Source organism: Odocoileus virginianus, chromosome 17, assembly GCF_023699985.2.
Source record: "Odocoileus virginianus isolate 20LAN1187 ecotype Illinois chromosome 17, Ovbor_1.2, whole genome shotgun sequence".
NCBI classification, from domain to species: Eukaryota; Metazoa; Chordata; class Mammalia; order Artiodactyla; family Cervidae; genus Odocoileus; species Odocoileus virginianus.
In genome coordinates, this window is record NC_069690.1 from 51,587,714 (window position 1) to 51,613,439 (window position 25,726).

At 55.6% G+C, this 25,726-nt stretch overlaps 1 protein-coding gene across 10 annotated transcripts in view; it reads right to left on the minus strand.

Annotated features, from left to right (window-relative positions):
* Positions 1-288: 288 nt before the first annotated feature.
* The window catches only part of SEPTIN9 (septin 9), a 176,737-nt gene continuing 151,299 nt past the window's right edge, over positions 289-25,726 (minus strand). For 9 of the 10 annotated variants that reach the window (XM_070479900.1, XM_070479898.1, XM_070479899.1 and 6 more), the window contains 9 exons: positions 12,997-13,188; positions 12,251-12,379; positions 11,816-11,897; positions 11,369-11,506; positions 8,847-8,964; positions 7,954-8,049; positions 7,570-7,666; positions 3,190-3,241; positions 289-2,122 (listed from right to left, as the gene is read on the minus strand). In XM_070479900.1, the coding sequence (XP_070336001.1) occupies positions 1,987-2,122; positions 3,190-3,241; positions 7,570-7,666; positions 7,954-8,049; positions 8,847-8,964; positions 11,369-11,506; positions 11,816-11,897; positions 12,251-12,379; positions 12,997-13,188 (1,040 nt within the window). In that variant the 3' untranslated portion in view covers positions 289-1,986. Of the gene's footprint in view, positions 2,123-3,189; positions 3,242-7,569; positions 7,667-7,953; positions 8,050-8,846; positions 8,965-11,368; positions 11,507-11,815; positions 11,898-12,250; positions 12,380-12,996; positions 13,189-13,441; positions 13,511-25,726 lie in introns of those variants that run through there. The other variant, XM_070479902.1, reaches the window with a different exon arrangement.

Sequence of the window (25,726 nt, forward strand, 5' to 3'; positions counted from 1 at the left end):
AGAAAAACATTATTTCCAGGATACAGTCATAGAAGCAGCACACAGCACCGCCCGGTGGAATGCCTTCAAAGCCTCCTTTTAATGAATAAATTAAGACTCTCTGTTCGCTTTTCAATCATCCCCTTAAATCAGTGCTTCTAAGTCCCTGAAACCTTTCTTCCTCCCAAAAGGAGATGAAACAATTCCCCAGTGATCACTTCCACGCTATCTTCACACTCATCAAAGGAGCACCGCGCTTTCGGGGTCAGAAAAGAGAGAGGAAAAAAAAAAAATCCCCACTCTAGAGTCTTCCGGGTTTGCATTTGGAACATTTATTTCAGGAAATACATTTTCAACACTTTGTTATTTATACAAAAAGAGACGAATTTCTCAGGAGGCACATAGCAAAAGGCCACTGTGGAACAGATCCCAGTGAAACTAACAAGTTTTCAAAATCTGGCTACAGAGAAGGAAGCGAAGGCATCCCAAGATGGGGCGGCTGGACCCGGACCACAGAGGCTGCCCCACGGCCGGGACCCCGACGCTGGCGACGGACGCATCCTTCAACACCTTGGTTTTGGCAAAAATGGCAAGTCGGCAAGTAAACAGTTTCCGCTAAGGGGTCCTTCCTCTCTTAGGTGGGGAGGGAGTAAACACGCGAAGCAATGACCTACATACACGTGCATGCGCACACACACACACACACACCAGTCGGTCTGCACCCACCCCTCCCACCTCGTCATGGGCTGCAGGAAGCCAGCCTGGGGCCTGCAGATGGTCACGGATCATCGTCCCGCGTCTGAGCTCCCAGGCCCGGGGCCGTGAGGACGTGGAGCCCGACTGTGGGCCGTGGACACCTGACCCCTGATCAATCCCTCTCTGGGGGTCTTCACGATGGGCTCTGGGGGCGGGGGAGGTGCAGGGCCCCAGGCACATCAGGGCGACACACAGTCAGGCTTGCCTGGCCTCCCACCTCCCTGGTCGTGGTGTCAGTCAGGCCTCAGTTGGGAGGGCTGTGTGTCTGGGGCGGCCGACTGGGCATTCACTTAACCAGAGCGTCTCAGGTCGAATGGGTGTCTAAACAGACAGACAGACATGCTTCCCTGGTCACACGGGGTGGGGGCAGGGCTGGCACCACCCAAGAGCTCCCCCAGCCGTGGTTCACACCGCCGCCCGCCCCCCCCCCCACTTCCTTCTGGTACCTGCCAGCACTTCACTTCCTCCTTAGCTCCTCTACCAGATTCACTTGCTTGGACCGTCCCAAAATTCAGGGTGGGGTAGGCTGCATCTTTTGCTTCCTTTGAATCCTCAATCAAATTCCAGTGGGGTGGTGGGGGGGATGGCAAGGGGTGGGGTGGGGAAGGGGGCGGGACACAACGGGAGATGAAGACACATCTCCATCTCTCCACCCTATCCCAGTTCCCCGCCCAAGGGGACAGCTGGGGAGAGCTGGCGGCTCGCGTGGACGGCTGAGATAAAGGCACTTTCTGCTCCAGGACAGGCTCGAGGGCGGGCAGCAGCCAATGGGCAACTTGGGTCTCGTGGAATGAACTGCTCTCCCCTGGGGGCGGGCTCGGGGGCTCCCCCGCGGCGTGCAGGGAGGCGGGGGCAGGAAGGGGCCCCAAGCCCACCGGCAGGGTCCAATCCTCCCGCGGGCACCACCCTGACCATGCTCCAGGGGGCTCTAAGAGCTGGGGGCCACTCCTGGCCCTGGGGAGCTGGGCCTTGAGTGGGAGCGGGGTCGGGATCTGAGTCAGTGGTCCTCCCACCCCTTCTGGACCTCAGGGACGGCCAGAGAGCCGCCCCCGCCCTCCCCAGCCCTGGTCCCCATAGTCAGTGGGCTAATAACAGACATACTCAGAGGGCACTTGTCATCTTGTTACTTGGCAGGTGGAAAGGGGCGGAGATCGAGGACACATGGAGAAAATTATATAAAATAAAAATGGGGCGGGTGGCGGGGGCGGGAGATGGTAAAGACTCGGGGTAGGGTCCCGGGGCGGGCGGCGTCTACATCTCCTGGGCTTCGGGCGCCTTCTCCTCGACGCCGTTGGCCACGGCGCTGCTGCCCTCATGCAGACGCTTCACGCGGTAGGCCTCGAAGTGGATGGTGCTGGTGATGTCTTTGATGTTCTGCATGTGTGTCCTGGGGGGGGGGGGGGGTATGGGGGAGGGGTCACAAGGGGGGGCCAGGGGGCGGGGCGGGGGTCCTGCTCACTCAGCCTGCCCTCCCCACTCCCAATCCCCACTACACGGTTCCCTGGGGGGTGGGGGTTCCCCAGTGCAGCGATTTAGTCCCACCAAGACAGACCAAGCCTGGACAGGAGTATGTGGGGGTGAGGAGGCGGATCTCCATGGCAACCCCAGCCACTTTCAGGACCACATGTTCCAACACACCCCCTTTCTCTGTGTCAACTCAATCGCCAGTTCAGGGACAGGCTGAGTGCAGAGGCCCCGGCAGGGGGCAGGGCTGGAATGTCCCTGCTCTGGTTCAGAAGAGCAGGTGTGCGGGCAGGTAAGGGGCAGCGGCCTGCAGCCTGGGGGAGGCAGGTACTGGCACCCCTGCTGGTCATGTGTTCAAGCGTCCCTTCTCCACTGACCATCAGGGCAGGTTTGGAAAGGGGGTGTCAGAAGGGCATCCTTCCGCAGCCAGGCTCTCCAGCACAGGGTGGCTAGCTCCAGGAAGCCGTATCCTCCCCCAACTTGGAGGCCAAGAGAGATGGTCCCGTCCCTCCTACTGACTTCATCCCTAGCATCCATCCTGCTGGCTGAGGAGCTGGGAGCCCCTGGCACCCCGGAGGGAGCCCCCATCTTCTCTGTTCACCTGCCCAGCCCCAGGCCTTACCACCTGGGCTGAGGACAGGCTCCCCTTGCCTGGGCTCAAGGAAACTGAGGTGGGGCCTCCACCAGGTCAGAGGACAAGAGGTGGGGTCCCCAACACATGCCCAGCACCCGAGGCCTCCTGGGGCTCAGGCTGTAGCGATGCAAACTCAACCCTCCCCCAAGTAAAAGTAAAAATGATTTTCACTGCTTGCTTCATTTCCAAGAATGAAGACAATGGGGCCCCAAATTGGAAGGCAGATGGGTAGGGCGTGCTGGCAAGACCTCCGCTGGCTGGCCCATTGCCCTCGCCCAGTGACCGAAGCCCTGGTGGAGGCCCCTTCTGGGCTGTCAGCCCCTCCCCAGCCAAGCCCCGGACCGCCCGGCTCTCACCTGATAAGGAGGTCCCGCAGGTAAGCAAACTCACAGTGAGTGGTGTTCTCGACTGCAGAGAGAGAAGGAGCTTTAAGATGAGGAAAGCCCCCCTGGGCAATGCTGGGCGGGGAGATGGGCGGGGCAGGGGGCCACAGGGGGGCACCAGGCACCTCAGCTCCTGCACTCCGGGGAGATGTCACCTGGCAAGGCAGCTGCGGGGGAGAGAGCGCTATGCTAAGCAGGAGGGGGCCCACTGCTCCTCCGTGGGGTCCTGGGGGTGTCCCAGGGGAGACCTGAAGATGAGAGGGGCGCTGGGAACAGGACGAGGCAGGAACTGGGGCTGGGGTTTCTCCCCCACGTGCAAGGACACACGTGTACAGAGGTCGCGCACTGGGGATGACCGCTTGCATCGAACTCAAGAGCCAGCAAAACGGAGTCACAGGCTGCCTGGGAAGGCACACACGAGGACACATTAAGGCCCCTTGGAGTGCTGAGCACGAGCTGAAGACAGCAGCTGGCGCTGGGCATGTGGGAAGACAGGCAGGGAGGGGTTCCCACAGGCACCCCGGAGCAGGCCTGTGATGCCCAGGGCTGCATGGAAATTGTCTGCCTGCTGCCTGGTCATCAGCTGCCAGTCACCTTTTAAATGGTGGTGAGTGGCATCACCTGGACTCAGGCAGGCTGTCCTCTACGGTTCTGTAGGGATGTCTGGCCCACGGGAAGGAATCCCCAGTCTCCACACACCCTGTAGGAGAGCGACTAAGACTTATTTGTGGTCGCAGAGAGGTGGGGCTCAGAGAGTGGAGGAAAAAAAAGCAGGTCTGCCCAGCTTCCATGGCCCGTGAAGCCTGGCTCCTAAATCCAGGCTTCCCCATCACAGGGCAGCGGGGCGGTTCTCAAAGTTAGAGGGTCGATACAACCAGCAGAAAGATGGGGAAACAATGGAAACTGTGAGAGACTTTATTTTCGTGGGCTGCAAAATCACTGCAGATGATGACTGCAGCCATCAAATTAAAAGACGCTTGCTCCTTGGAAGAAAATTTATGACCAACCTAGACAGCGTATTAAAAAGAAGAGACATTACTTTGCTGACAAAGGCCCGTGGAGTCAAAGCTATTGTTTTTCCAGTAGTCATGTATGGATGTGAGAGTTGGACTGTAAAGTTGAGTGCCAAAGAATTGATTCTTTTGAACTGTGGTATTGGAGAAGACTCTTGAGAATCCCTTGGACTGCAAGGAGATTCAACCAGTCCATCCTAAAGGAAATCAGTCCTGAATATTCCTTGGAAGGACTGATGCCGAAGCTGAAACTCCAATACTTTAGCCACCCGATGCGATGAACTGACTCATTGGAAAAGACCCTGATGCTGGGAAAGATTGAAGGCAGGAGAAGAAGGGGATGACAGAGGATGAGATGGTTGGATGGCAACACCCACGTGATGGACGTGAGTCTGAGTAAGCTCCGGGAGTTGGTGATGGACAGGGAGGTCTGGCGTGCTGCAGTCCACGGGATCGCAAAGAGTCAGACACGACTGAGCGACTGAACTGACTGACTGACAGCCGGTAGGGGGGCCAGGGTGGTAAAAGGCCGAGTGCCCCACCCCCCAACTCAGGCTTCCCAGGTGGCACTAGTGGTAAAGAACCTGCCTGCCAATGCAGGTAGACAGAAGAGATGTGGGTTCGACCCTTGGAATCAGGAAGATCCCCTTGAGGAGAGCATGGCAACCCACTCCAGTATTCTAGCCTGGAGAATCTCATGGACAGAGGAGGCTGGCGGGCTGCAGCCCATAGGGTCACACAGGGTCGGACACGACTCCATGCAGGGACTGAGCACACACGCACACCCCCCACCCCCGTGCCGAGCCCTCCAGACCCCTGCCCTCCTTCCTCTCCCATCCCCTACTCTGCAGGGCTGTACCCACAGGAGAATCGTCTGCTGGCTGACTCTCATGCAGCCTTTCCATCTAACTTGGAGAAGCACTGAGGGCAGATGGAAGAATGGGGCTCTGAACCTGAAGTGACTGTCTGACCACGGCATCCCATGTTGGGCAAGTCATTCTGGCCTCTCTGAGCCTCCACTTCCTCATCTGTAAAATGGGCATAATAATGCATCCCACCTCTCAGGATAAAATGAGTTAACTGTGTACTTAATCACAACCGCCCTCCTCTGAAAACATTCGGGCAGCTTCCAAGGATGAGTAAAGTACCTCAGGATGGTGGCAGGAGGAGGCAGAAGAGAGAGCTGGAGAGGGTGGGGATGGGGAGAGGCACAGAGTGGCCTGCTCCTCGGTCAGCTCCCTATTCACAAGGTCCCAGAGATTAAAAAAAATAAAAAGCCAGTGTCTTGGGGAAGTTCAACTACTCTAATGACAGAAATTCCTTCTGGGACCTCACAAAAGCTGCTGGGAGGTCAGAACCACCCCCCGCCACCATCTTAACAGGTTCCATGGGGGCTGTTTCTCATCACCACCCTGGAAGCATCACAGCAACGCACAGTTCATACAAAGCGCAGGATCCAGGCCAGAGCAGGAGAGCAGGGACACAGAAAACCAACCTTGCTAATTTCCCAACAATTTCCTGACAACTTTCTCTACCGGTTGCCGGCAGGGCCCAGGTTGGCCACCAGAGGGCAGCAGAAGCCACCAGAGGCGGGGCTACCGTTCCCCGCCCCTCCGCAAAGGCCCTTTTTCTTTTTCTCTTTTTCAATTGCACTCGGGCTGCGCCACGTGGCGTGTGGTATCTCGGGTCCTCAGCCAGAGATCAAATCCGTGCCCCCTGCAGTGGCAGTGTGGAGCCTTAACTACTGGACTGCCAGGGAAGAACCCCCACTGGCCCCTTCTTATCCCAAAACCTCCAACACACTTTACAAAAAGGTTTCTAAAGAGCAAGATTTCAGGAAGAGGAGAAATGAAGAGGCGGGGCCAAGACGAGATGAGCCCAGGATGAAGCCTAATTGAGACATCTAGGCGGGACAGGGGGGTGAGGGAATTTAAGAATAATCCAGGTAAAATGAGCCTGGGAGAGATCCACTAGATCAGTTTTCATTATGTCATTCACTGCGAATACCATGAAAGTATATGAAAAATGAAAGTATCTGCTGTCCTGAAAGCTCTGATGGTCTTTGAGGCATTCTCTGATTTCACTAAATTCTTGGCACATGGTGCTCACTTTATGCATGGCAAAAACGGGACCCAAGGGATGATGGGACATGCCCAAGGTCACAGGGACATGCCCAAGGTCATGAGCTGGGTGTGGGATGGGGTAGTAGCAGTTGGGAGTTGAAAGCAACTGCTGGATTTTCTGCTTCCTTCTCTATGCTGGGCCTTGCAGCCAAGTGAACAAGGAACAAAGTGGTCCATTCTAATCTGTTCTAAAGAGAGAAGGACAGAACAGAGAGAGGGGTAAGGAAATGCCCAGGTCCACCCCGCCTAGGGTCATGGCCACCTGTAGTGGGTTGGATGGTGTCCCCCAGACGTCCAGCTCCCAACCCTGGGCACCAGTGAATGGGACCCTATTTGGAAAAACAGTCTGTGAGGGTGTAATTAAAGTAAGGATTTCAGGGACTTCCCCAGTAGTCCAGTGGTTAAGAATCCACCTTCCAATGCAGGGGATGCAGGTTTGATCCCTGGTTGGGGAACTAAGATCCCACATGCCAGGGGGCTCCTGAGCGCCACAACTAAGACCCAGTGCAGCAATAGATAAATAAATCTACCCCAAGAGGGGATCACCTGGATTTGGGGGGGCCCTATGGTCAGTGACAAGTGTTCTCAGAAGAAAGACAGGAGCACAGAGGAAGACAGAGCAGAGACTGCAGGGCTGAACCTACAAGCCAAGGCCAGCCGGCAGCCACTAGGAGGGCAGCAGGGAACAGAGTCTCCCTCGAGGCCTCCAGAACACTGAGGATGAACTTCTGTTTTAAGCCACCCAGTCCTGTGCTGGTCTGTTGCAGAAGCCACAGGACATGAAGACGTGGGGATCTTGGAACTCCAAGGGGGCAGGGAGTGGGGAGGGCATCTGGCTCTCAGCTGGACAGAACTCCAGCCCAGCCCTTTCCCCAGGCCCAGAGAGGTGGGGTGACTTGTCCAGGGTCACACAGCATGCATGGAAAACCCCAGCACCAGGACCCTGGCAGAGCCCATCATACCTCCTTCCTCCCTGGATGTGGGAGATTGGGACAGAGGCACGGCTCCGTCAGCTAATGGCTATGGGCCCCAGACAAGACACCTAGCCTCTCATTTCCTCCACCAAGCAGTAACCACAGGAGCCCTTCCTGTGGATGAACGGGCAACAGACAAGGTCCCAAGAGCGCCAGGTCAGGCCCAGGTGCACAGTTCTTGGTTAGCAGAAGCAGCTTTCCTCCTGACCTGTCTGGAAGCCCTGGCGTCAGCTCAGCCATTACCTTCGATGGTGCCCCACTTGGTTTTCCTTCCAAGGATCCTCTTCCCATTCACTTGGTACTCGTGGTCACTGCCCACCACAGCAAACGGAATCATCTCCTGGGTGAAGGGCAGGAGGCATCAGTCACTTGCACGTGAAAGGCCGGTCCACTCCCTGGGCCCCTGGCAGGAGCTGCCCTGAGTCGGGCCCCCAGCCCTGAGACCCCTTGGCCTGAGAGGGCTGCATGTGGACCCTCTGGCTCCGACCCCCCCAAGCCCAGATAACACTTCCTTATGGCGCAAGACCACCCCACTCGTTTTCCTGGACCCCAGGAAAGACCCCCACCCATGTCCTCTAGCAGGAAGTGAGGGGCCTCTGGGAACAGCAGTCTGGTCAGTGCACTCACCCGGAACTTCTCGTTCACCAGCCGGTCCTCAGAGTCCTCGTCAAACTCCTTCTGGGGGTACACGTCAATGCCATTGGACAGCAGGTCCGCAGTGATCTGGGGTCCAGAGGGCAGAGACGTGGGCACCGTGCATGAGGCAAACTGGACAGCCCACCGGGATCGGCCCATGCTGCGACCTCCACAGAGCAGGTGGCCCCAGGCTCAGAGTCAGGGGTGGGCTTTGGGGGGCTGGTAACCCTGATACTCTCAGTTCTTGTGCCGCTGGAGTGGAGGGGCAGCTGCAGACCTGCCTGCCGGGACACCGCAGCCACCCAAGGGACCCAGGGTCACCATCCCAGGCACGGGGCATCTCCCTGTGTTTGCCTTCCAGCTCATCACACCCCCAAGAAAATCACTCAGGACTGCCGAGTCCTCCCCGTCCTGAGCTCCAGCTGGAAACCCTCTCACTGCAGCGGCCCATACTGCAACAGCTGTCCATAGGGATGGTGATCAGTGAAAACGTCCCACGAACAGCTGTCATCTCTGCCCTGAGCGCAGACAAATGCCCGGGTGCAGCTTCGGGGGCTTCCTGGTTCTTTTTCCCTCCAGACACATCCATTGCCAGGGCACTGTCCTCCCCTAAGCATGCTGGGAAAATCCCTGGCACCTAAGGGATTGTGGGTGGAGCTTTGAGAATTAGAGTGAGGAGTCTCCCTGCTCAGAGGAGGAGGCTCTGCAGGGGCCCAGGGTTCGCCCTCGTGTTTGGACAGCAGTCCAAGTGGGACAGCGGCTGGGAAGGAAGCGACCATCTGTCCCCTGATGAAAACCGTCTCTTCCATCTAATATAAACTGGGGATTTTGTCTGATGGCCTTGCTCCCACCAAGGTGGGTGGCAGGCGGAGGCAGAGCCCTACCCGCTGTTTGAAGTAGACCCTCTCCTCCAGGGTCAGCGTGTCGGCCTTGGCGATGACCGGGACGATGTTGACCACTTTGCTCAGGCGCTTCATGAACTCGATGTCCAGGGGCCTGAGGCTGGAGCAGAGGGACACAGATGAGGGTGTGGGGGGAGGGACATGGAACGGGGACAGAAACGCGGAAAGGGGGCCCACTCCTGCCTGGAGGGAGCTGAGGGGAGGCCCCCAGGATACCTGTGGGGCCTCCCAGGTGGGTGCACGCTGACAAGGTCCAGGCTGTGGGCTGAGTGCCAGCCAAGGCACCAGCGAGGGACAGAAAAAGGAAAAGAATCCTGGGCCACACTGAACCGGGGGAGGAGGGGGAGGGGGTGCAGACCAGCTCCAAGCAGCCTGGGCATGAGCTCCCAGAGCCCCCAGTGTGTCCACCCGGAGAAAGACTGCCACCAGGTCAGAGGGCCATCGGACTGTGGGGCGTCACTGTACGGGGGGAGATGGGCGCTCACTCAGCCCCCTCTCCCGGGATGAGCTGGGGGGCTGCTGTCGGGGGCGTCCCCGGCCCCTTGCCTTCTGGCTCCAGGTGCCGAAGGTCTGATGCGGGGAAAGCCTACCCCTCAGCCTCTCCTCACACCGCCTACCCCGACCCGAGACCTGTTCTCAGCAGCTGCGGGGGCAGGGCTGCAGGACTGCTGAACGGCAGGCACCGCCTTCCCAGCAGGAGCAGAGCTGTCCCTGCTGTCCCCGCACAGAGTCGGCCACAGACTCGGTGCGAGGGTGAGGCGGGCCCCAGGAGGATGTCCGAACGGGGATGGGGAGGAGCCGCCTCGATCCCAGGGCCCGGGGTCTGGGAGAGGCGACGGCGTGGCGCCCTGCTGGGTCACAGCTCCCTGGTTTCAGCATCGCCTTGGTGGAGCAAAGCCTGGACCGGCTGCTGTGGGACTCGTGGCTGAGTCCCCCGCCCCCGCGCAGACCCTCGCTGAGGGTGGCTCCGGACTTGCTTGGTTTCCCACAAAGGCCCCCAGGTGAGGCCCGCAGTTCCTACTGGTTCCTTCCTGTAACCGTTGCCTGCGAGGCTGGCCCCCCAGCCCCGGGCTTCCTGCTTCTAGTAGAACCGAGTATAGAAGAGTCAGAGCCAGAGCCTCAGGCCATGATGACCAGCCGGACCCCGGGCTCCAGCAGTGCCCCTCTGTCCAGCCTCGCTGCCTCCCCCCACTCACTCCCAGGGTCCACTGGGTGCTGGGCTTGCCCGAGGGTGCCCACCAGGGGGTGGAAAGACACCTAGGGGTATCAGGTGCAGAAGGAGCCACAGGGAACCAAGGACAAGGGGTCTGTGAGGCCATCCAGGGCCCATCTGGGGCTTCCCCGGTGGTGCAGTGGATGAGAATCCGCCTGCCAATGCAGGGGACACAGGTTCAATCCCTGGTCCATGAAGATTCCACATGCTGCAGGGCAACTAAGCCCATGTGCCACAACTACTGAGCCCTGCATGCTGCAAGTACTGAAGCCCTCGTGCCTTAGAGCCTGTGCTCCACCATGAGAAGCCGCAACGGGAAGCCGTGCACCACAAGAGTAGCCCCCGCTTGCCGCAACTAGAGAAAGCCCGAGCGGCAACAAAGACCCAGCACGGCCAAAAATAAATATATAAAAATTTAAAAATGGGTGTGTTTTAAAAAGGGGCTTCCCAGGTGGCTCAGTGGGTAAAGAATCCACCTGCAATGCAGGAGACGCAGCTTCAACCCCTGGGTCGGGAAGATCCCCTGGAGGAGGGCATGGCAACCCACTCCAGTATTCTTGCCTGGAGAATCCCCAAGAACAGAGGAGCCTGGCGGGCTACAGTCCATGGGGTCACAAAGAGCTGGACACGACTGAAGCAACTGAGCACGCATATACACACACACACGTTTAAAGAAAAAAATATAAAAAATAACACTGGCCTTACTCACAGGCACAATTAACATTCTAAACAATCAAAGAGTCCATCTGCCCTCATGAGGGAGACCACCCCAGCTCAAAGGAGGCGAGGAGACCCCCGACCTCTGCTCTAGGGCACCCACCCCATGCCAGCCTGACTTGTATGTAATCTGTAGCTGCAGATGGAACTGGCAGGAGAAAGCAGCTCTCTCCAAGGTGGCCTCGACTAACAGCCCTTATCCAGCCCTGCCCGGGGCCAAGCCCGCTGCCCTCTGTGCTCTAAACCTTCCTGGGTGTGTGGAGGGGCCCTGTGGGGGTCTGTTATCGCATCATCAGCACTCCCCTTATGGACTAGCAACCCGCACCGAGGGGCAGGTAAGTGCTGAAGACACACAGCTGGAGTCTCTGCCCGCCTGCCAGGCCCGCCAGAACGCCTGCCCTGAGAAGGCACAGCCCAGGCTCCGGACCACCCTGGGCCCAGCCAGCCAGTGGTCCTCCGCCCTCGTGGGCAAGCTGGATGGTGGACAGGTGGGTGAGGAGGCCAAAGGGAGATCGGGGGCACTCAGGCTGCGGCTCGCAACCCACCCAGCCCCAGAGCGCGCCGGGGCACGTACGAGTGGCCGGTGGCGGGGATGAAGTACAGGCAGCAGTGGACGCGGGTGTCCGGGATGCGCTTCTTCCGGTTGATGTTGACCTCCTCTTGCAGGTACTTCTCGTATTGGTCGTTGATGAACTTCATGATGGGCTGCCAGCTGCATGGAGGGGATACAGCGAGCATGGAACCCCCACTGCCCCAGCTGGAGGAGCAGCCTCCTACCCCACCCCCAACCTCACCTGCAGGACCCCAATCCCCCAAGTCTCCGCCCAACACCAGGAAACGGGGGGTGGGGGTGTGGTGGGTACCACCTGAGATCCTGAGCACAACAAGGGCCTGAAACAGCCTCCCAGGCTGACCTGTGACCCCGCCTCCCAGGCTGACCTGTGACCCCCGGGGGGTTGGAGGGGCAAGATTCCCAGCAGCCCCGTGAGGGCTCTTCCGTCAGGGGCAGAGGTCCCCTCACCAATTCTCATTGTTGATGTGGTCCCCGAAGCCCGGCGTGTCGATGACCGTCAGCTTCATGCGGACGCCCTTCTCCTCAATATCTGTAGACAATCACAGCCCCTACCAAGCTCAGGGGGGAGACTCGGGACCTATGCACATAACCACCCCGCCCCCGCCGGCCGGGGGCCACCCTGCCCCATGGCGGCCCCCCTGCAGCGCCCCCGGGATGATGCCAGGGAGACGCCAGTGTGCAGCAGTGAAGCCCCCTGCCCGAGCTTTTTGGTGGGAAACTCAGCTGTCTCCAGGGGGCTCTGGCCAGGGCCTGCAGGGATCCTGGAGAGCATCTCTGACCCCTCGCCCTCCACCACCACACTCTAAGTCTCAACCTGCCCAGAGGTGCTGCCCCAAGGGACCTGACTCGGTACCCCTTCCCCAGTCCCCGCCCGGCTCTCACCGTGTGTGATGGACTTGATCTCAATGGTCTTAGGGATGCGCTCCTCCGAGGTGGGCTGCACTGACTTCCGGCTGATCTTGGATTTGAAGAGGGTGTTGATCAAGGTAGACTTTCCCAAACCGCTCTGCCCTGGGGAGAGAACACGGCTGGTCGGCAGGGTGCTCCAGAGATGGCAGCTTAAGGGCCTAGGGGGTGGCGAGGCCTGGGCGTCACCCGCCAGCTCTCCATGGTGGGGATCCGGGTCAGGGGCGGTCAGGAGGCAGGAAGGGCTGGGTGCCTGGGCAGTGGCCAAGCTCTCGCTGTGCTCTATGGCAGAGCAGGACATGGACCCCTTGCCTTCTGACCACAGGGTGATCAAACTGCCCCACGCAAGGTCCCGGGGCTCCCGGGAGGAGCTGAGAGGCAGACAGCATTGGGGAGAGAAAGTGGGGGCTGGCCCCACCAGCGCGGTCCACCCTCAGCTGTGGCACACACCAGGATCCAGGTGAGGTTTGGTGGAAAAGCCCTACAGAGCCTCGGGTCGGTATCCCTCACCGCGAGACCACCCACACTTCAGGGTTCCAGCCCAAAGCCCTGGGGGCCGGGCTCCCCGCTGCTGAGGATCACCTCGGTAGAAGAGTCCGCACGCTCGTCTGTCCCGCAGGCCAGGCCTGTCACCCCGTTTTACAAGAGCCCGTGTGGCCGGCTGGGCTGGGGCTTCCTTGCGTGGCTCTAGGCGGCTCACGGCATGGGAGCAGGGGACTCACCCACCACCATGATGTTGAACTCGAAGCCCTGCTTCATGGCCTTCCTGCGCATCTGCTCCAGGATGGAGTCGATCCCCACGTAGCCGAAGTCCGCAGAGGCCTTCTCGTTCCGCGGAGTGGGCGGCTGCTTGAGTGCGGCATCTCTGGGGGTGTCGGCCATTTCGCCAGCGCTGCTGGGAGCTGCCTCGGTGACTGCAGGAAGAGGAGCGGGCACGTTAGGGGACGGCAGGGGACACACAGCAGGTGGGGGAAATTGAGGCTCAGCTGCCCAAGAGACCCCCGGAGGAACGCCCCAGAGCCAGACCCCTCGGCCTGGGCTGTCCTGCCACTGTCCGCCTGACCCACAGAGCCTCAGCCCACAACTCAAGTCCTGAGCCAGGACAAAGGAGAGGGCGGCCTTCTGAAGGGAGGACGGAGGGAACGAGCCGTGGCCAGTCCCAAGCGCCTGCCGGTGGCCCCCGGCCGGCGGGAGTGCTGAAGGAGGGGCGCTCTTCGGCAGCCAGGGGGCCGGGACACAGAGCTAGCTCCTCCGGGCACAGTGGTTCCTGGGCGATGGCAGGAAGGGGAGGGCCCATGGGCGGCACCTGTGGGTACTGCCCCCCTGCCTCCCACCCCGGACTGGATCCACGGGTCTTGTCTCTGGCCGCCCAGCACCTGCAGGGCCCCACACCCACAGCCTGGGAGGCAGTTTTGCTTTCAGGTCTGCAGACGGGCAGATGGGACCGAGCTGCTCAAAATAACTCAGGCTGCTTCGGTCTACAGGTCAGAGCCTTCCTCCTCTCCTCCTGGGCTGCCCTGAGGGTCCATGTGACCCAGCTGGAGGCCTGGGGGGTGGGGGAGATGCCCAGAAAGCTCCCAGTGGGGACCCGAGGGGCACCCGGCCTGCAGAGCTGGTCAGGGCCCTCAGGACCATGCGGGTTCCCCACCAGGGTCGGCCACATCCCAGTGAGCTCCCCCACCACTACATGCACACCCAGACCACACCCTTCCCCGACGGCCCTCCCCACACCTCCCCTGCCCCCGTGGTTCCAAGCTCTCCCCACCCCCGCTGCCCGCTAAGAAGGATTTTCAGCTTCATCCTGCCTCCTAGGAAGGATCAGTCTCTTCTCCCAACACCCTGAGCTCATGGGAAACGACCACCCAGCGAGTCCAAACACTCCCCCTCTGCCCGTGAGCCCCTCCCACAGCCCTCAGGGAGGGAGTGATGTTGGTTTCCAGCACATCAGGTCCCCCCCGCCCCCGAGGTGCCCACCTCTCCAGGGGGCATACCCCACTGCCAAGGTGGGCAAGCAGCCTTCCCAAACACACCCTTCCACCCATCCCCTCCTGACCCTGCCCCTGGAGGCAGCAGGACACAGGTCGCCAGGCCAGGAAGGTCACTGCCGAGCTTTCAGTTAAACTGCATCTTGGTTTCCTGGGGAAATGACCGGACTCCACCCCACCCACCAGGCCGCACTGCTGCGGCTACCTCAGGAGCCTCCGAGGGAGCCGAGATGGGGGCCAGCACCCTCTCCTTCCCGCATGCCCAGGCCAGTAAGAGTGGAAAGACGAGTGGCCCCGTTAGCTTACAAACTGCAGAGATTGGCGTGTCGCTGGTTTATCCCCAAGTCAGTCCCTATCCTTTCCCCGGAACAGGCAGAGACAGGGGCACTGAGCACGTAATGTAACACATATAACAAGGCCTGGGGCCGCCCGGGGGCCCACACATCTCTCCTAACAGGCTGATGCTGGAGGCTTCGGTTCCACATCCCACCTCACCCCATCCCCGGGCCGGGGAAAGGCAAAGGGCCCGGGAGGCAGGGATCCCCCACATTCGACTGCCATTGGGGGGCCCCCTCCCTGCACGGCCCGGAAGGAATTGCCTCTGCTCAGAAACACTCTGCCCCGGGCTCCGGCATCGTTAAATAAACAAAGACCAGAGCTGCATCTGGCCCGAACGTGTGGCTCTGGGGCTGCTTCCTGGAGACAGACATGGGGCCCTGTCTTTCGGGACAGCAGTTCAGCCCTGCCCCACGTGACCGAAAATTGCTTCCATCTGTCTGCGGGTCTGGGAGCCATTCTGCCCTGGACTGGGCCAGCCCCCCGCCCCGCCCCCACATCTCCCTCCATCCCTCACCGCGCGCCGAGCCGCACGGGGGGGGGGAAGTTGGGGGGTGGGGAGCGCCCCCTGAACCACCCCCTACTTCTCTCCCCAGGCTCCAGGAGCAGCAGAGAGAGGCAGGCTCCGGCCAGCCCCTCCACAGGCACCAACACCCCCTGCAGAAACCGAAGCAAAACCCCCTGCCCACCAGGGCCCTGCTAGAGAAATAATCATAGAAACGTGACAAGCGCCATCCTTCCCACTGAGAGAAGGGCCTGGCCTCCCGCACAGGTGAGGGTCCATCCCCCACCCCCAGGCCCCTCCTCTGAGAGGTTCCCTGGTAGGCAAGCCCCACTCCGCCTGGCAGACTCAGAACCCTCCCGCTATGCCTGCCCACCCCAATAGGAGGCTTCAGGGTCTGCCTTCAGGACCCCATGAGGGCGTGTAGAGGCCCGCAGCAGGCCAACCAGCCCAGAGATGCTTTCTGTGAAACTCAGGGTTTCTATGATGCTTGCAGTCTCAAGGACTCTAGCCAGCTAAGCGGGACAGTGGAGACGGGCGACTCCAGCACCGCCCAGCGAAGCAGCCATGAGTGCCACTTCTTAGAAACTGTTGTGAAATTTACAGAACACAAAATGATCCATCTAACCAATTTTAAGCATGCAGCTCGGGAGTGTTAAGTCCATTCACGCTGTTTTGCACCCAAGCTCCTAACTCATCTTGCAAAACTGAAACGGTTCCCGTTAAGCATGAACTCCCACTCCCTCATTCTGCTTTCTGTCTCCACGAATTTAGCTACTGTGCACCCCAGGTCAACAGAGTCACACAGTATTCATCCTTTCGTGACAGGCTTGTTTCACCAAGGAGAATGCCCTCAAGGTCAATTCACGCTTTAGCAGGTATCAGGATGTCCTTCCTTTTGAAGGCTGAGTGATATTCCACTGTATGGATGGACCACATTTTTAATTCATTCATCAGTGGACATTCATCTCAAGCCCCTGTTTTCAAAGCTTTCTGAAACATTTTTGACCCAGTGGGAATGCTGCGTCAAATGGTAGTCACATTTTTAATTTTTTCCAGAACCACCAACTGTTTTCATGAACATGACATTTGAGCACTTAAAATGCAGCTAGTCTAATGGAAGAACTCAGTTTTTTATTTTATTTAATTTTAATTCATTTCGATTTAAAGAATGATACATGGCATGGGGACTTCCCTGGCGGCCCAGTAGTTAAGATTCTGCCCTTCAAATCCAAGGAGCGAGGGTCTGATCCCTGGTCAGAGAACTAAGATCCCATATGCCACAAAGCATGGTCAAGAAATTTTTAAAAATTGTTTTAATTAAAAAAAAAAAAAAGAATGACACATAGCAAGTGGCAACTATACTGAACAGCACAGGATTCTTGTCTAACCTACTCATTTTACAAATGGGGTGTGATTTTTTTTTTTTTTTCCTGGAATGCACTGGAAGGGGTTTGGCCAGCCAGAGACCATCAATGAATTTAGTCCTGTAACTTCACATTCCCTCTCATGATAGATGATTAACATACATGTCCCCCCAACAGGCCATGAGCTCCAGTGAGGATGGCAGTGATGTGTGTGGATCCTCAATGAGCCTCCAGAGCCGTATAGGGAGGGGACACCCAACCAATACTGAGTGAATGGGGTCTCGGGGGAAGACCCTCAAGGGGGGGCACATGGAGGGAGGGGTTCTGCTGTCCCAAGATGCCCACAGCCCCTCCACGAAAACAGTCAGACCCACCTCCAGACCTGCCTTCTCCTGATCCATCCCCACCCCCAAGACCTCTGTCCAAGCCACCTCCTCCAACGGCTTCTGCCCACGGCTCACTCTCTTCCCTGTTACCTCGGTTTTTCTTTCATACCCAAACTTTATCAAGTGCTATTAATAGGAAAAAGGAAGTTCTTAACAGAAAAGAGGTTTCACATTTACATCCAAGATGCCTTTCACTACAGCCTCTGCACGCAAACAGAAAAAGAGGAGCCGCCCTCTTCAAAAGCGGGAAACGCGGGTTCAGAGAAGTTAAGTAACTTATCCAAGGTCACACAGCACCACCAGCTGCTGCTCTGCACTGCTCCTACTTGGGAATCCCTGGGAAAGGGGATGGAGGGGGCGGCACAGACCGCCACTGCCTCTCCTTCCCGGAGCCACACTCTGAGGGATGCCAGGTTTGCTGGGGGTGTGTGTGTGTGGGGGGGTGACCCCTGGGACAGCATCGCTTTTGCTCCACTGGGTCAGCCACTCTCTCTCAGACTCAGGGCGACATCCCCGCCCACCACAATGCCACCCTCCTCTGGGAAAAGACAGTCCAAGTGACCAGCTGGGTGGGGTGACCTGTCACGATGGTTTACACCCTCCCTCCAGCCTGATCACCTTCTTTATTGCGGTAAAACAGACGCAAGTTACAACCTCGACCCCTTTGACCGTGTTAAGTGTTCATGTTAGCATCATTAATTACATTCACGATGGCACGTAACCGTCACCACTATCTACCTCCAAACGCTTTTATCATCCTGGTCAGAAGCTCTGAGCCCATTAAACACCAACTCCCCATCCCCCGACCCCGTAGGCTCTGTCCTGTCTCTGTGAATCTGGCTCCACTAAGAACCTCATATAAGTGGAATCACTTCTAAGTTTCTGTCCTTTTATGTCAGGCTTCCTTCACAAGCATCATGTCCTCGAGGCTCCTCCCTGCTCCAGCATGTGTCACACGTGGAGAGTCTTTCCACTCTGCTCTTCACTCCCTGATCTGGCTTTGCAAGAGCTTCAAACCCAAGGTCATATGTAGCTGAATCAGCGGTACCCCCAACTCCTAGGCCAGGGGGTGGCACAAGGCAGCTACTCAAGAAATATCTGAAAGGTTGTCCACCTGAGGATGAAAGGGCAAAGACAATGTGGTAAATCTACACAGCGGACTATGGGCCATTCAAAGCACTTACGTCCTAGATGAATGGATACGAAGATGTGGTATATGTATATGATGGAATATTACCCAGTCATAAAAAACGAATGAAATAATACCATGTGCACCTACATGGATGGACCTGGAGATTATCAAAGTCAGTAAAGTAAGTCAGCAGAGAAAGACAAATATCATAGGATATCACTAACATGTGAAATCTAAAAAATAATACCTTGACCTTATTTACAAAACAGAAACAGACCCACAGACAAAGAAAACAAACTTATACCAAAGGCAGAAGAGGGGGAGGTAAATTAGGGATTTGGGATTGGCAGATAAAAATTACTTTAAATAAAACAGATAACAAGGTCTTACTGTATAGCACAGGGAAATATGTCCAATATATTGTAATAAATAAAATGGAAAATAATCTGAAAAATAATGTATAAATGTAAAGAATATGTATGCATGTGTGTGTGTGTGTGTGTGTGTGTGTGTGTGTGTGTGGAATTGAATCACTTTGTTGTACACCAGAAACTAACCCAACACTGTAAATCAACCATGTGTGTATGTGTGTTAAGTCTCTTTCAGTCATGTCCGACTCTTTGCAAACCTACAGACTGTAGCCCACCAGGCTCCGTCCATAGATTCTCCAGGCAAGAATACTGGAGTGGGCTGCCATGCTCTCCTCCAGGGGAATCTTCCTGACCTGGGAATCGAACCTGGGTGTCCTGCATTGCCGGTGGATTCTTTATCACTGACCTGTAAATCAACAGTACTCAAAAAAAAAAAAAAAAATTAGCATTGACATATACATACTACCGTGAGGAAAAGAGCTAGTGGGGAGCTGCTATAAGGCACGGGAGCTCAGCTCAGAGCTCTGTGATGACCTAGAGGGGTGGGGTGGGGGTAGGGGAGGGAGGCTCAAGACAGGGCGGGGATGTATGTATACATATGGCCAATTCACCTTGTTGTATAGCAGAAACTATCACAACATTGTTAATCAACCATACTCCAATTAAAAAAATTTTTAAAAAGCACTGATGTCCCGACACGCTATAACAGATGAACCTTGAAAATACTATGCTCAGTGCAGAAGCCAGACGTGAAAGGCCACATATGGTACGAGTCCATTTAAATGAAATGTCCAGAAGAGGCAAATCCATTAAGACAGAGAGCAGATGGGGGCAGCCAGAGGCTGGGCCCTCACGCCTATGGGACTTCCTTTTGGGGGATAAACAAGACTCTGATGCTGGGAAAGATTGACGGCAAAAGGAGAAGGGGGTGGCAGAGGATGAAATGGTTAGACAGCATCACCGACTCAATGGGCGTGACTTTGAGCAAACTCTGGGAGATAGTGGAGGACAGAGGAGCCTGGCATGCTGCAGTCCGTGGGGTCAGAATCGGACACGACTTAGCGACTGAACAACAACATTTTCTGAAACTAGATACAACATTGAGAATAAGCCCCACTGATGCACATGCTAAATGGGTGAATTGTGCAGGGTGGGGATTCTATCTCAATGAGCTGTTATATGAAGACAGAAAAGCCGCTGCTGGTGGAGATGGACTGAAAAGAACCCACTGTGCCCAGGAGTGCCCACCAGCCAGCTATACAGCTTGCGGACAGCTGAGGCCAGGACGCCCCGACTCAGGCTGAAGGTTCCTGTGCCCCCCCACCCCACCCCCCAGGCTGTCCAGCTGCACAAGCAGCCCCGTCATCTCCCAGCAAGGACGTTCAGACGAGCCGGAGGAAACCTTGGCAGTGTCTCTCCGCAGCCCTCCAATTTGAGCCCAGGCCTGCAACCCTGGTGGGCGAGCCCCTGCCCCCTTCTTTGCCACAGGGGCCTGTAGGTCCACCTTTTCTCAGGAACTGATGGGGAGGGGGGTGCTCTTAAATCGGGGAGGAAGGGGTTCCATCCTCTTCCATCCACATGCCTTCACAGAGGGCTCTAGGTTGCAGCCCCGGGCCAGTGCCGGCTTCAAGCTTCTGTTCCAAGGGACAAACTCTTCCCCCCTACCCTGGGGTCTGTGTATTGATGTCTGTGGCTGGCTGGGATGCCGCCACCAGAGAGGAGCCCGCAGAGGGTTTATACTTCATTGCAGCTCCTGGGCGATCGTGGGCGGGGGCCCAGCAGGCTTGCAACACCCAAGGGACACTCTTCTCCGCCGCCCCTCCCTGTCTGTCCTGCTGTCCTTCCTGCAGCCCAGAAACATCCCTGAAGAGTCCACCCTCTCCGAGTATCAGACTCCACTGCTCGACACTGCTCCCTGCCAGAGGGGCACCCGTGTCACAGCCAGGGACAGAGCCCAGGACCAAGCTCTCAGGGTAAAGCCGACTCGATGCTCCTTATCTTCCCCAATCCTCCCCAGGTACACTGGCACCATCACCCCCACAGGCTTTGCTCAATCACTGCCCACAGTGGCTGAGCAGAAAGCAGGGCTGACCTGTCTATGGACACCCACGAGACCACCCAACAGGAGCCAGCATCACCAGGCAGATCCAGGCAGATCCATGCAGGAGCTTGATGTTGGGGGTCACAGGGACCTGTCCACCACATACTCTTCCTGCAGAAAACGCCCCCGCCCCCCCTGCCCTTGATGAAGCCTTCCTTCCCCTATCCCACCCTCGTCCAGGTTCTTCTCACAGTAATGGTCTCCTGCCTTCACCCTGCAACTATGCACACACGTACACTGGCAGGCAGACCTTGGAGACGTAACTGTCCTAGAAAAGATGTCAAAGAAATGGCTATAAGAACAGTCCTGAGAGAGAAGAGCAGAGCTGGAACAATCACATTCTCTAACTTTAGATGATATTATTGATACAAAGCTACAGTCATCAAAACAGTACAGTACTAGACACGCAGATGAATGGAACATATTATAAAGCCCAGACATAAATCCACACGCTTATGGTCAATTAATCTATGACAAAGAAGGCAAGAATATACAACAGGGTAAAGACAGTCTGTTCAATCAGTGGTGCTGGGAACACTGGACAGCTACATATAAAAGAATGAAATTAGAACAGTCTCTTATACCATATACAAAAATAACTCAAAACAGATTAAAGGCTTAAAAGACCAGAAACCATAAAACTCCTAGAGGAAAACATGGGCAGAACACTCTTTGATATAAATCAAAGCAATATTTTTTGGATTTGGCTCCTAAAGTAAAGGAAATAAAGCAAAGGTAAACAAATGAGACCTAATTAAACTTAAAAACCTTTTCACAGTAAAGGAAATCATCAATAAAATGAAATGATAATGCCCTGAGTATGAGAAAATATTTGCAAATGATATGACATACAAGGACAGGGAAGCCTAGCGTGCTGCAGTCCATGGGGTTGCAAAGAGTCAGACATGACTGAGCAACTGAACAACGAATGATGTATAAGGGATTAATATCCAACATACATAAAAAGCTCATACCATTCAACAACCTGATTACAAAATGGGCACAAGAACTGAACAGAAACTTTTCCAAAGAGGAGATGCAGATGGCCAAAGGACAGAGGAAAAGATGCTCAACATCACTAATTATCAGGGAAATGCAAATCAAAATCACACGGACATATCACCTCAACGTGTCAGAATGGCTGTCATCAAAAAGAATACCACAAATGCTGGCAAGGATGTGCAGAAAAGGGAATCCTCATACACTGTTCATGGGAATGTAAACTGCTGGAGCCAGTGTAGAAAATGGTATGGAGGTTTCTTGAAAAATTTAAAATAGAACTATCCTACGACCCAGCAACTCTACTTAGGGATATATATCTGAAAAAGCCAAAAACACTAAGTTGAAAAGATACATATACCCTCATGTTCACAGCAGCATTATTTACAATTGTGGAGATGTGAAAGCAACCTAAGTATCCATCAACAGATGAATGAATACAGAAGATGTGGTACACAGACACACACAAAAGAATACTACCCAACCATTAAAAAAAAAAAAAAAGAATTTTGCCATTTGCAGCAACATACATGGAATTGGAGGGCATTATGCTAAGTGAAATAAGTCAGACAGAGAAAGACAGACTGAACGAGATCACTAGTATGTGGAATCTAAAAAATACAGCAAACTAGAGAATATAACAAGAAAGAAGCAGACTCACAGATATAGAGAACAAACCAGTAGTTACCCGTGGGGAGAGGGAAGCGGGCAGGGGCAATAAAGGGGTGAGGGATTAAGAGGTACAAACTATTATGTATAAAATAAGCCAGAGGAATATATTGTACAATATAGGTAATACGGTCAATAGTTTATAGTAACTATAAATGGAGTATAATCTTTAAAAAGTGTGAACCACTATATTACACACCTGCAATGCATAATATTGTCCATCACCTGTATTTCAATTATAAAATATGGTTAATGAACAGTAGAAAAAGATCCTGGGGTCCCAGCGGACCAAGACCATCACAATGATACATTCAAGCAACATTTACTGAGCACCTATTACACAGTAACAAAAAGAAGATACCAATAGGCTTGAGGTCAGTCCGAATGGCACATAGGAACAAGTTCATTTATTCAAATGTTCATCAGCCAAAACTTCCACGCAGATTCATAGTAATCCCTTACAAGCAAGGAATCCAATCTGGCACAGGATTTTCATGTTATGTATCACAAACCTCTTTTAGAAGCTGTTAAAAGATAAGGAGTCTTTCCCTAAAGTAAGTACACATGAAGACAGGCAATAAATTGCGAATAAATCTGGACAATTTGTGGGGTTCATCAAAGAACCCTGTAGCTTTCTTGATGAAACTAACTTGGTCTAACGAGAACTTAGAATTTAATCACTTCATTACTGAATTGGAACTTCTCAACATACAAAGATATTGTGGGTTCCATGGTCAGAAAAGGGTGAGGAAGAGTATTAAAAAAAATTTTAGGGAATCCCATGGTGGTCCAGTGGTTAGGACTCAAGAGTTTCCACTGCAGGGACCCTGGGTTTGATCCCTGGTTGGGGAACTAGATCCCAAAAGCTACGAGGCACAGCCAAAAAATGAAAAAAAAAAAAAAGATGAAAAATAACAACAAAAAAATCAGGGTGGGGGGACTTCCCTGGTGGTACAGTGGATAAGAATTCGCCTGCCAATGCAGGGGACACGAGTTCGATCCCTGGTGAGGGAAGAGACCATATGCCGCAGAGCAACGAAGCCTGCACGCCTGCAGCTACTGAGCCTGTGCTCCGCCCCAGGAGAAGCCACTGCAATGAGAAGCCCTTGCACCCACTACAACTAGCAAACAGCCCCTGCTCGCCACAACTAAAGAAAGCCCGAGTGCAGCAACCAAGATCCAGAGCAACCAAAACTGTCTGCGACCTCATGGGCTGCAGCCCGCCAGGCTCCTGTCTGTGGGGATTCTCCAGGCAAGAACACTGGAGTGGGTAGCCTCTCCCTTCTCCAGGGGATCTTCCCCAACCCAGGGGTCGAACCGGGGTCTTCTGCACTGCAGGCGGATTCTGAGCTACCAGGGAAGCCCAAAAGAAATAAATAAATTTAAAAAATCGTTTGATGATCAAAGGCAGGAAAAGAGGGAAAGGGCAGAGGTTATGAACAGCTGGTCTCCATCCCTAAGCCCAAGGAGAAAGCTGTGAGGGATGGGCAGGGAGATAAGGACTGTCATTCCCTGCGGGGCTTTGAAACAGAATCTTTTCCCATTTACCAGATTCCGCTTTTCCTTGTGTCCCCGCGAAACTACCCCAGCCACTACAAACTCCCCATAAATGTCACAGGGGAACTTCCTGTTCCCTTCTAAAGATGGAAACACTGAATACAAATGACTGAATTTTGCAAATCTGTGCAGGCCAGGAATCAAGGCATGCATTTTTAAAGCGTACACGGCTCATCTAATTCAATAAGTAGTTCCAAATCGAATTACACTTCACACTTCGTACAGGGCAGGAAGCGTCTCCCTGAAGCCCGATGAGGAACCGGGAGGCCAGAAAGCTGAGAGCCTGCCCTCTGGCCTGAAAGCCGGCTTAGAGATCCAGCACAAAGGCGAAGGCCTCTCTGAAGAAAGACGGGAGTTTGCAAACGCCAGGAGTTGCATCTCTCTCCCCATTGGAGCCCGTGATCTTTCCCAAGAGGAGACTCAAAACAAAATCGCAGCTTCAGGGTTTCTGTGCAGGGACAGATTGGGTGGAAAGACTTCCCACGACCCCGCGCCCTTTGCAAGACCTGGGAGGGGACAGGGTAGGAACAGCCCCTGCTCCCACCCAACTCTATTCATTCAGGAGCCCAGGGCCCCCCAAAGTCCAGAGGGGGGTGATTCCCCACTTTTACTGCCCGCCCTTGTCTCTCGCCAAACCCTTTAAAGCAAACGTCTTCCCTTTTGTCCGGGAAAGAATCTCAAGAACCTCTTCACTTCTGCCAACACGGTTTCAATTGGCGTCGGTCGGTGGAGCCAGATTTGGACGGCATCCAACGCTCAGCCCGCACCCCCCACCCCCTTCTGGAAGAGGCCCCCTTCTGTTCTTTCATTTCCAGCCCGCCTCCCGCCCCCCTCCTCCAGCAGAGTTCCTCACCCGAGTTTAGCAGCCTATTGAGACATCAATCTTTGGTCAGAGCAGGCTCCAACCTGCACCGCGTCCTAGGCGCTTTCCTAAAACTTGGCGTGCAGAACCGAGTGCCGCCGAATCCACGAGGCGGAGGAGGCCAGGGATGAGGCCTCCGACTTCCTGTGTCAAGGGATTTATCTTTCATTCCGTGTTCCGCCGCCCACACTCGCCTCGAAGGCTCAGAGAATGTGCCCCCGAGCCGCCTCCCGCCCCAGGGAACCTTCCAGCAGGATAGACCCTGCCCCAAGGCAAACCCAGAATCCAGCCCGCCCACTGCGTCCAAGCGGTCAGCCACAGAGATTCCGTTAGTTCTTGGCAAGTGCTCGCAAAGTTAAAGACAGAAAGAGAAGACCTTCCCCCACAGATGGGTGGAAAGTGGCCATTTGTCACGGGGTGGAGTCCCCCAGCCCCCTCTCCTATCAGCAAGACTGTCAGCAGACGCACACCAGAGCTCCGTGCTGGGGAGGCTGGGGGCGCCCCCTCCCGCAACTGATGAGATCATGTAAAATAACAAAAACTAGACAGGGTCCTCTGGGGTGCAAGAGAGCGGCCCCCTGCCAGGATCTAAGTAGGAAAAGAGCTCCCCTCCCCAAAGATACCAAGCAATTCTCTTGTCAGATCATCTGCTCAGGCTCCGAGATGCTGCCTAATAAGTTCTCCTCCCCCACACCCCCCAAAGGGCCCCCTACCCACCCTGGTCCCTTCAGAGAGGCGGGGGTCTGAAGGCACGGCCAGGGAGGGGGCCGGGCAGGGAGGGGAGAGTTCTAGGCCAGGAGCGGAAGCCTGACCAATGACCCCGTAAGGAGGGAGGACACCTCATACCACTAGTTGCAGGGGCCGGGAAGGTTTGGGGAAGGTGGGAAGGGTCAGCAGCTCTGGACCTTTTTGAACCATGTCACCGTCCACCGGCAGCTCCAGCTCCAGGCTGATGTGAGTCGAGGCCGCTGAAGTCATGTCCCCCCTCCCCACCTCCAGCTTCTTCCTGCTCAGGAGGTCAGGGGGTCAGGAAGCAGAGCACTCAAGCCTAGGAACCCACGCGACCCCTGAGACGGCTCTCTCCGTGTCCACTCTGCAGAAAGCCTGCCTAGACTGTGCCCACCTGCCCGCGGGGCTGCCCGGAGCCCTGCCTGCCGGAAAGGGCCCCCTGCTCCCCACCCCATG